General features: G+C 44.5%; 1 protein-coding gene across 2 annotated transcripts in view; it reads right to left on the reverse strand.

The window, feature by feature from the left end:
• adgrb1a (adhesion G protein-coupled receptor B1a) overlaps positions 1-4,841 on the reverse strand; it is a 46,434-nt gene extending 41,593 nt beyond the window's left edge. For both annotated transcript variants that reach the window (XM_066691029.1, XM_066691028.1), the window contains exons 1-3: positions 4,781-4,841; positions 3,827-3,935; positions 477-620 (exon numbers count right to left, since the gene is read on the reverse strand). In XM_066691029.1, coding sequence (XP_066547126.1) covers positions 477-620; positions 3,827-3,935 — 253 coding nt within the window. In that variant the 5' untranslated portion in view covers positions 4,781-4,841. The remainder of the gene's footprint in view (positions 1-476; positions 621-3,826; positions 3,936-4,780) is intronic.
• Positions 4,842-10,458: the final 5,617 nt, after the last annotated feature.

Genomic DNA, 10,458 nt, shown 5'->3' on the forward strand with positions numbered 1-10,458 from the left:
CCTTCACACTGCTCTGAACGGAGGCTTTCATTACTGGTGAGAGGTCTGACTGAGAAACTCACAGCCAGCCGGAGAGAAGGAGGGAGCATCGGGCGCAGAAACAGGCCAGGCGTGTTTGCCACAGACTAGAGGCGTGTGTGACGCAGTGGGGCGTCAGAGGAAGCGGGCTGAGGACTGGAGGGGAGTTTGACTGATAACGGCAGAGGTGACTTACAGTGACTTTCAAACGCACGACTCTCCCAGCACACTAACTTTCTCCATTGCCCTCTCTCCCTCCCTCTTGTTCTCTCTCTCAGATTTAATTGTGTTTAAGGAATTCAGGGGATTACAAATCTACAATCGAGTTTTTAATGATTGCGGGGGAGGACATTGTTTATTCACTTGTTATGTCTCTTTGTTTCGCTATTTGTGCCCTTAGAAGCACTACAGATGCATTGATTTATTCTACATCCTTGGTGTCTGATGTCTCCTCTTACCTGGCTTGCCCATGGACAGAGCATTCCTGGAGATGGTGACCTTGTCCTCGGCACTGCGCGCCCACTCCACCATTCCCCGCCAGCCCTTCATGGGAAAGTTGATGTCTGTGGCTCCTCTGACCGGCCTCTTGTGGATGCTGAGCACTGAGAGGGAACAGAGGGGGGGGGATGGGGAAGTGAATGGGGCTGCATATACTCTTTCACCATGGCAACCTCAAACAACCAGCCCCAGTATTCATTGAGAGCCGCACAATGATGCCAAGGTCCCTCAGCGTGCCACCCGCAGAATAGCAATGTCCCACCGACAGCAGGGCCATCCAACCTGCCTGGCATCTGCCCCGGTAGGTTCTTTTTCTCGTTCTGTTTTATTTAATGAGCCTCTGATGTCTGAGCTGTTCAGTGCTGGTAAGGCACTCTAGTCAGACCTACCCCTCTTCCGGCAACTTCTCTAAAACGGGAGAACTCAAACCAACAGAGCTGAAGTGCAAGACCAAGTTGAAGGAGTACAAGTGTTCAAACAGAATTGGACATGCAGCTTATATAATTGATTTCTCTCTGCTGTGAAAGTGTCTCCGGTGTAGTGAAGGTTCTGCTTCTCCCCAGCCGCCTGTTTTTCCAGTGCACCCCCAGCCTGCAGCGGGCACGGAGTGGGCAGTGATCTGAAGAGGAGGGGACTGCTGTGTGGGTTTCACTGTTATCATTCAGAAAGTGGTTTCACCCTAAAGGTAATCTTCATGGGTGAGATGGAGCATCGACTGTTTACCACCTTAGCTGAAACGCCACAGCACTCTCCCTGTCCGCCTCCCCCTCACTCCACGTGCTCGGGGGAAGACAGAACACCGCGGAGTCGAGAGCGTTGCACTACTCTCTGCGTCATGCAAGCTATAGCACACAGCAACATCTCCACTGAGCACATGTTCTCAGTGGTAGGAAATTATCAAATCGAACTAATCTATTGATATGGTACAGGTGCCAATTCACAAGCTAGTTTCTGTCTTCAGATATTTCTAAATAGGTTACAGTGCTGTTTATTGTGTGCATTTTAAAGTCTGCTTTTCATTCTCCAGCCCCTGCGCTTAACAAATTTGCCCTTTATAGCTTTCACAGTGAAAGAGCTGTGGGAGCGATAAGGGCTTTTGTGCATCATGCTGTTGACTAGATGTTGTCTACAGATAGTAGACGAAATAGCCTTTCATTGTTCGGTCTAGGCTTTACCCTCAACAGGTCTGCATCTTTCATTACGATATGAAACACCCAGATGTACAGCATTCTACTGAAACTAAATGTTAGGTAAAACAAAAGTGAAAAATTAACACTGACTCAGTAGGGATCTAACCAGTGATAATTATCATATGCATTGTCTTCTAGCTACAGCCACTAAACTACTTTCAGCTGTCGATATTTGACTTTGTTTGTACAGAAAGAATATTTTATGTGATAGTCTAGATGATCCTGCTATTTAATCCTGGACAGAAATGTGGAGTAAAGATGAAATAAACACTTTGGTTCGTGTTTTCCTTTGGCTAGACTGCAGGCAAACTGCCCACTCCATATTCATAACTTCATTACAGGGCAAATTGCCCTTAGTTTGCCCACAAGGAAAATTGGGCCATTCAAGTGATATGAAAATGTAGCAGTAATAGTAAAATTCAATGAATGCCAACTACTAAAACATCCCCTACACTACAATGACTTCACTTCTTTAACAGTGGCCAGAGTTGAAAAACATATTTTGTTAGGAATAAGAAAAGAAGACAATGCAATTTGTCACAGAGAAAATGATTTTGCTTCAGGAACCGATTAAGGTGAAATGTTTCCCATGATAAACCTCAGAAATGACATTTCCCTGTAGTACCCGTGTGGATGAACAAGAACTCTGAATCCTCAATGTGAATTGCATTAAAATCAAATTCCCCATCACAGTATTGCTGCAGCCAGGATTTAGACAATGACACATTTAAATTAAATCCTCACCAAGCAGCAGAACAGTGGAACAATTGTGTATTAAACATTGTTAATGAAATGGTGCAGTTAGAAGAACCAAACATGTAAAACAAATACAAATCCAATATGGTTCAAGAAAGAATGGCACTGTTTCTAGAAATAATAAATTAATAGCCTATTTGTTTCCATGTAAGTCTTGCCTTAAAGGTTTTGTCTCTCTTACTCTGTTCTATAATACTATTATATATTGAATGTTCCTTACTCTCAGAGAATTAAACATCCCCCACATAAAAACAACCACTTCATGTCTAATGCCATTACAACTGTAATCTTGCTGTCTGCAATAAAAAAAAATCACTGAATCAATCAATCATGCTTTCCTCGCTATCACCTTATTCAGGGTAAGTGTAAACTCACAGCATTTTGAACAGTATAATATAACTATACAGACCTAGAGTAAAACACACATTAAGTAAAGTGCAGCAAGCATCTCACAGAAAAATATCCTAACTGCTCTTTCACTCTTCTCCCCCCTCACCCCCCCAAAAAAAAGTTGGTATTTGGGGCATCTGTGCTGGAGGAGGTTTCTTTCCTAACAAGCCATGTGGAACCCAGTTTCCTGGTGTGTGTGGCATGGTCTGTGTTGAGCAACCCTGGCCTGATCCCAGCTGTCCTGAGAAGACCGGGACTAGGAAAGTCTGGTCAGAAACAGCCAATCACAGAGACTCCTTCTGCACACACATGAACACTGTCAGAACAGGGCCTTAAGTGAGACACAAAGATGATGTCTGAGCTCTGATTTCAAAACAGACGTATAAATCTCTAAATGAGCTGCACTAATCACAAGAAGAAAATAACACACAGCTACACAGCACACCTGGAAATCACGCAATTGTGCGACTAGGTGGCATCTGCCTCCCCTTCCTCAACCTGCTTATCTCACACAAACCCTAAGACACGACGTGCTGGAGACGATCTATACCCTATCGAACACTGCTCACACTCCCAGCCAAACACAAACATCCTCCACTATCATCTTGTTAATGCTTTGGCCTCCAGGAACTAATTTCACTGTAGAAATTAATTAGGACAAACAAGAGGAAGCGGTCCCGTAATGAGCTCTGGCAGGTTCAGACCATCTGAATGTGCTGTGCTGCTAAAGAACATAATGCATCTGGCATGTGAGGTCAAGAAATGGATAATCTGCCAGCACGTGCATTTGGATTGTTGTATTCTTTACAATACAAGCACTGCCATGTTGTATTCTTATAAGCTGTGATCGGCGGCAGGACCACTAGAGACCAGATGACAGTTAGTAGGCACTCTCTGGAGGACAGTCCTTGACATGGTGGTGCCTTGATGTGTAGTGTGCTGGATCAGTCACGGGCGCAGAGGCTGACACTTACCAAGATTCTCCGTGACCTGGTACGAATCTCGAAAGTCCTTCATGCGGAAGCCAATGACATCAATAAAATCTTCTACCAAGCGGAACAGCTCCTTGACATTGGGGCCCATCTGGAAAAAAACAGACAACCATGAAACCTCAGAAGTAAAGCTCTTCCCAGCCTAGGACCTGCTGGTGGCCCAGAGGCAAGGAGCCACAAACTGGTTGAGAGTGTATGATACCTTTTCGGTTTAATTCCTAGGATGTTGTAATAAGGAGGAATGATTTGGCTCTGAAAGTAAACTTCTAGAAGGGTCCCGCGAGTGCTTTGAGTTCTGGACCAGCTTCATAACCCAGTAACTTGGGCGTTGTTTTATCATTTTCCCTTTGTGTCCATCACTCTAATGAGGCGGCTGAGTCATTAGGGTGCTGAGATGGGGGCTGTTTGTTTGGTTCCTGGAAGCTGCACTGCGTTGCAATGTGAGACTACAAAGGCGGTCTGCGTGAACCTTCACACTCCAATGCTGCCGTTGCCTTTCTGCTTTGCACTCACACCTCTGACCAAGCTTCTGCATGTTTGTAAGCAGCCCACTGCCATGTGGCCACATAGCACGTAGTGGTCTGTTTCAGGATTAGGGTGGAAGAAGAAGACCAAGTAAGGAAAGGTCTTTAGAAAATGTTGGGGGCAGCAACACACTACTAATGACTCTCATCACACTTCTGCACCCTTAAGAATCCTGATATCTGGGGCGGTGTGGTCTCTCGATGGTTTTGAACCAGGAATCATGATTTGTCCGTCACTAAATGATTGTCAGTGCCAAGATAGGGAACCCTGAACGTTTACAAATCTCCTTCTGCTTCACAGCCGCCCAGTTCTCACTAGCAAGTCGAAATGCCATTTTTACCAGCGCAAATTATTCTGACGCACATGCAGACAGACACTTGGATGCACAGGAAGACACAGTAAAGCACTCACCAGCTGGGCCTCCTCCCACCTCTCCCTGTTCTCCTCCGACAGCAAGTTGCTCACAGTCTGGACAAAGTTCTGCAAATCAATAAAGCGAGGTTGATCATGCAGTTCAGAACAGAGATTTTGTTTTTAGATGAAAGTCTAATTACAGTGCTTTGTAAATTGATGCCTGTGTTACTGCTGTTGTCAGCCGTAATACTTTTTGAAGTATTTCATCTGTAGCTGGGTAATGAGTTTCCAGAAGTCCACCATTAAAAAGAGTTCTGGTTAATGACCAGTAAACTAATACAGGACAGTTTTAAGTTATTCCATGTTCTGCTCACTTTGCTGTTCATCCTAACATGATACAAGTTACCAGTTATGAAAAGTAATTAATTTTGGATCACTGGGTGATAATCAAAACCTCAGCTTCAGCTGCAGGTGGACAGGGAATGCTGACAGATAAACTATTGAAGTGCATAGATGTGTTTGCAGGGTGTAACAGAGATGAAGAGTGAAAGAGAGAGATGTAGACATAGGCAGGAAGGCACAGAGAGATGGACCCGCAGAGACAAAAAGACAAGACACTGACCTGCATGTCCACGGTGTTGGGGCTATAGTAGGCTCTCCTGAAGATCTCTGTCATGTTCTTCAGCACGTCCAGGATTGCCAGGACATCCCCACTGTAGCTTGTCCCATCCTGAGACGTCTTCATCAGCTTGGTGATGACCTCCGATACCCCGTCTCCCACCATTCCCCGCTGCGCTTTTGCAAGATGGTCTCGTGTCTGTGTGTGAGGGAGGTATTATTATCAACATTGTTATTATTAAACATCATCGATTAAATATATATATATACTAATATACTATAATATATTTTGAATGGCCAATGAAAACATTAAAATTATTATTTATTTTGCAAAACAGTGTAATTAGCTATTGTGATTAAATCAAGCAATGGGTTTCAGTTTGCATGTTTGAATATTTACTGCGCTCCAGATGATAAGCAAATATAATATATGACATAAACAGTCCTTAGGTGGTTTGCAAGTGAAACTTAAGTGGGTAAAATGTGATAGGCACTAGAAAGCAATGTAAAGCAAGGGTGAAACTGCCTTTGAACAATAGATAAGGTGTGTAAATACTCTGTGTATTGTTATTTGTGTTCCTACTGCAGCATGGGAGCACGGAGTGAGACCCTCCTTTTTTCCCCTGTAGTGGTTTTATGACTATACTATGTTTGTAAGAAACCCCTTTCTCTCCTGAACCCTGGCAAACACAAAAGCACAGCTCACCATCATCTGGATGTGCCGATAATCATTGGAGACACACTTCATGTAGGTGGGAGACTCCCAGTAGGCAATACCTTCCTCGTCCAGCGTGCAGCGGCGCAGGATCAGCCCTGGAGCAGCACAGGGGCCCACATTATTACCAGTGCATTCAACACATTATAGAGCAAAGAGGTCAGCTTCACTGATGAAGGACAGGGACAATTTATTTCATGGTTTGAGCGTGCTTGTCAACAAACCATACGTATTATAGCTGGTATATATCATTGTAAAGGTTATAAACCACTTCACATAGTTTGTTGAACAGCATGGTTGGGAAAGGGGTCAAAGGGAGGTTCGGGCACGGGCCATGATTGGACTTGTTGTGATGAGTGTATGCTACCATGAGGAGACTGGGAGTTGTAATGGATAGCGGCAATATGGGCACCATTCTGAGTGTCTGCGAACTCTTACCTGTGGCAGTGGCCGGGCAGCGGACTGCGGCTGTCTCGCCTGCAGGGGTCTTCTTCCAAACCACTTTGTCATAGTTCTCCTCTTCACAGATCTCATGGGGCTCTGTGGCAGCGTACGACAGCATAGGACAGGATAGGACAGTTAGTGTAGTCAAATCCAAGAAGAATAATGCAACACACTGCAAAAACATGGCCATACTGGAGCCTTGTATTTGTAATTCACATGGTATCAGATCCACATAGACAGTCCATCACAGCTCTCTCCCAGGAAGAAATTAATGTCCAAGGGCTGCCTCATACACACCATGCACCGCACATCAACCATCCCTGGGCAGAATGATGCCCCACACCACCCACACACCCCACAACAGGCACTTCCCTTTATCCCAACAACCCTGACAGACAGAACTCCTCAATCCTCAGATCTGAAATACAGTCTTCACTTTTCACTTCAATAGCTGTCTGTCATTTTCTGTGAAGGCTCAGGCAGTACATCAAGAGGCTGTTACTGACTGCAGCTGGCAGTATTTGGGAGTTGTCTCCTTGCTCTTACTGACCTGGGCATCTCTTCTCATTGCAGCGGCGCACCTCCTCCTGGTCTCCTGGGCACTGATCACCCCCAAAGAATGGCCCATAGCAGATCCTCTGTCTTTGCTGGCTGCCTCCACTGCATGTCTTTGAACAGCTGCCCCACTGGCTCCATGGTTGCCATTTTCCATCCACTGCAGGGTATCAACAAACAGCAGGGGTCTGAGACTGACACACTGGCACACTGACACACTAGGAGCTTGCCCTCTCTTTAGCTTTCCCTGTACAGAATGGTGAACCTGGTAGGTTCAAAGAACACTATTTTCATAAAATCAAAGTATCATACATAATTAGTGTCAATCTTTCTATGAAAATCTGATATATATTAAAATCTCCTTTGCTGATTCTTAACTCAAACAGGAGACATTGCCAAATGTAATGAAGCAAAACACAAGACAACTGGACAGGCATACAGACACCAAGTTCTGGCTAGATGTCCAACCAATGGGGGAGGCAGCAGGACCTACCTGGGCACTCCCTGAGGAAGCAGTGGCGTGTCTCCAGCCAGTCTCCCCTGCACTCAGAGCCACCATATGATGGGCCGTTGCATTCACGTGTACGTTGCATGGTGCCATTGGAGCAAGATGATGAACAAGAACTCCAGCTGGACCACTCGTTCCAGTTTCCATCCACTGCAGAAGGACAGAGGAACAGGTTAGAGAAGCAATGCAACTTGGACAAAAGCCACTTCAACACACAGAGACACTTCAACACACAGAAAGTCGCCGAGGGCTGGAGCAAACTTCCCAGCTACTTTATAGAAGCAAGCTGCTTCTAGTTTGGAAATAGCTGTATGATGGGCCAAATTCCCTTATTTAATTTGTTTCCACCCTAATGATCTAACTGCAGCCACCATTGGTCCCATAGGGTTAGCTTGAATGCTTTAATTGTGTTCATCCTCCTATTCCCAGTCTGAGACTGCTTTCATCAACATTTTCCCTTTCTCATTTTAGGGCTACTGACTGTCCCTGCAGACCGGCCACCTGATGCTAGAATCAACCTTTTACATCATATTTCTTTCTCTTTCCCATTTTTCTTTCTTTACTTTTTTCTTTTGAAATTGCTAAGGCGCTGTGAAGATCTTAGCCAGTTTAATCATGAGGGAACAGTAAGGTGCTTGTATGCGTTGCCAAAGTGGAAAGAAAACAAAAACACTGCCAGACTAATTGGAAGGCCCTTGAGTACATGCAATTTAATTCCTCATTAAAAAGTGCTTGAAATCATATGAGAGGGGAGAGAATCTGTATGCATGTTTTTTGGTCCACTGACAAATGGGGGGGGGGTGTAGAACTTGAAGGCATGGGTAGTCACCTTAACTTCTAATGCTTCAATTAACAGTCTTTTATTCATTTCTTGCATTGCCACGAAATCACTCCTGTAATCAGGCCGTTAAAGACTTTGATTTAACAAGAAAAGCTACAGATAAAGGACAGAATCAACAGCAGATGGAGAAACATACAGAGAGTGAGTGAGGGAGAAACACGAATGAAGAGATGTCCTACATATAGGGGGAGCAGACAGGCATCTTGCATCATTTAGACAGTTTTATTGCTCAAGGGTAAAATACAGCCTAGGTAAAAAGACTGTACTCAGACTTTATTTGTTTGTTTCATGAAAATGAGCAAAAACAAATACACTCTAAAAAAGTCATCGTTGAAGTGATAGAGGACAGAGCCAGAGTGTGGGTGTGGAGGGCGTACCTGGACACAGGGCGATGTTGCAGAACTTGGTCTGTTTCTCGGGGCCGTCGCAGGGGTTGCCGCCGAACTGGGGGGGTTTGCAGGTCCGCATTCGCTCCCGTTGTCCGCGGCCGCACGTCGACGAGCAGAGGCTCCATGGTGACCACTCGTCCCAGGCACCGTGCACTGCAATCAGAGCGGCTGGGGTGTGATTTATAGAGGAGAAAGACTCATAGTGCACCCTACACACCGCACAACAGTACAGCATCATGAGATTCATATCTACTGTAAATACAAGAAAAACAAAGGCAGCACTTTCCCAAAGTTTCAGGCTGATTAGTTGTTTTGCCTTTTTAGGGAGTCTGACCCCAACTGGGCCCCTCTCTGGCCAGGCCCTGTGTAGAGAGCTCTTTACATGTCTGTTTGCTTGCATGAAGATCCATTAAATCAGGATCTGATTAAAGGTCAAGTGTTCCAGTGCTTGGCGCATCTTTACCAATATCAGAGTTGTCCATTTTAGTCCAGATTAGTCAGAGTGCCTTATTCAAGTAACTTATGTTACTCACCAAATTGCAGTCATTATTATTTCACATTTCACTACCGGGGACTTGGTACACAACATAGGCTACCATTAAGATCCTTTCTCCTGTTACCAGACTGAGTCACTAAAGCTTTTTACAACATGCATACAATCCACAATCAGAAACTTCAGTCACAAGAAATTGGAATATTTTTCCAGTGCGTTACTGAAAAATACATTCACTTTTCAATCATGCAGTGTTAAACAATTCAACAGAAACAATATTAATACATAGGCATGTAAAAGATCCATGTTATAAAACAAATAAACAGAAAAAGAAAAGTTTCAACACAAAAATAAAAGTCTGCTTTGCAATGTCTTACTGCTGTTTGGCTTAAGGCATTCCAAAACCAATTTGTTTGAGATTTTCATCCATGCAGCATTATTATCTTTAATCAACAAGGTATTTTGAAACACTGAAGTAAATGAATTAATTGGTCACAGTAACAGGAGTTGTTATTGTAAACTCCTCCTATAAGACCGCACCATGGCTAACACAAGCAGTAGCTGGGTATTTTAGTCAAGGTAAGTGCCAATTATCATCCACTCTGTCAACTCAAACAATTATATGTCCATGAAATAAGACACTCAGTATACGTGCATTGTGTCTGATACCATTTTGTATGATAATAGTCCAAGTAGGAGAGAATGATGCAGTCCATTCTGCCAAGGATTGTACAGCTTCAGTCCTTTAGTGGCACACAGATCTTGCTTTTTATGCCTTCTGTGTTCACTAAATTACTGAGCTGGACAAATTCAACACTAGATGCATCCAAACGCTCAGCTCTGCAGCTCAGGTCGACCAAATCTATCGGATCACAGGACAAGAGTTCACAGGGCCGAGCTGTGTGCTGACTAAGGCAGAATTTGAATGCAAGAGAGATACAGAGACAGACAAGCACTGAACACATAGAAGGACCACTAGCCCTTTGTCACATGGGTTAACCTCAGAGGAAGACAATATATCTCGCTTTCATTCCCTCTCTCCATCTGCACATGGGGTCAAAGTGTGAAAATCTCTGAACGCTGTGTTCAACGGCAAGTACCGCTAAGCCGCTGAAGCGAGAGGTGGGGGTGGAGGGGGTAGTGGACGGTGGGGGGGCAGCAGGAGGGGAGAG

The sequence above is a fragment of the Amia ocellicauda genome, chromosome 18, assembly GCF_036373705.1.
Source record: "Amia ocellicauda isolate fAmiCal2 chromosome 18, fAmiCal2.hap1, whole genome shotgun sequence".
NCBI classification, from domain to species: domain Eukaryota; kingdom Metazoa; phylum Chordata; class Actinopteri; order Amiiformes; family Amiidae; genus Amia; species Amia ocellicauda.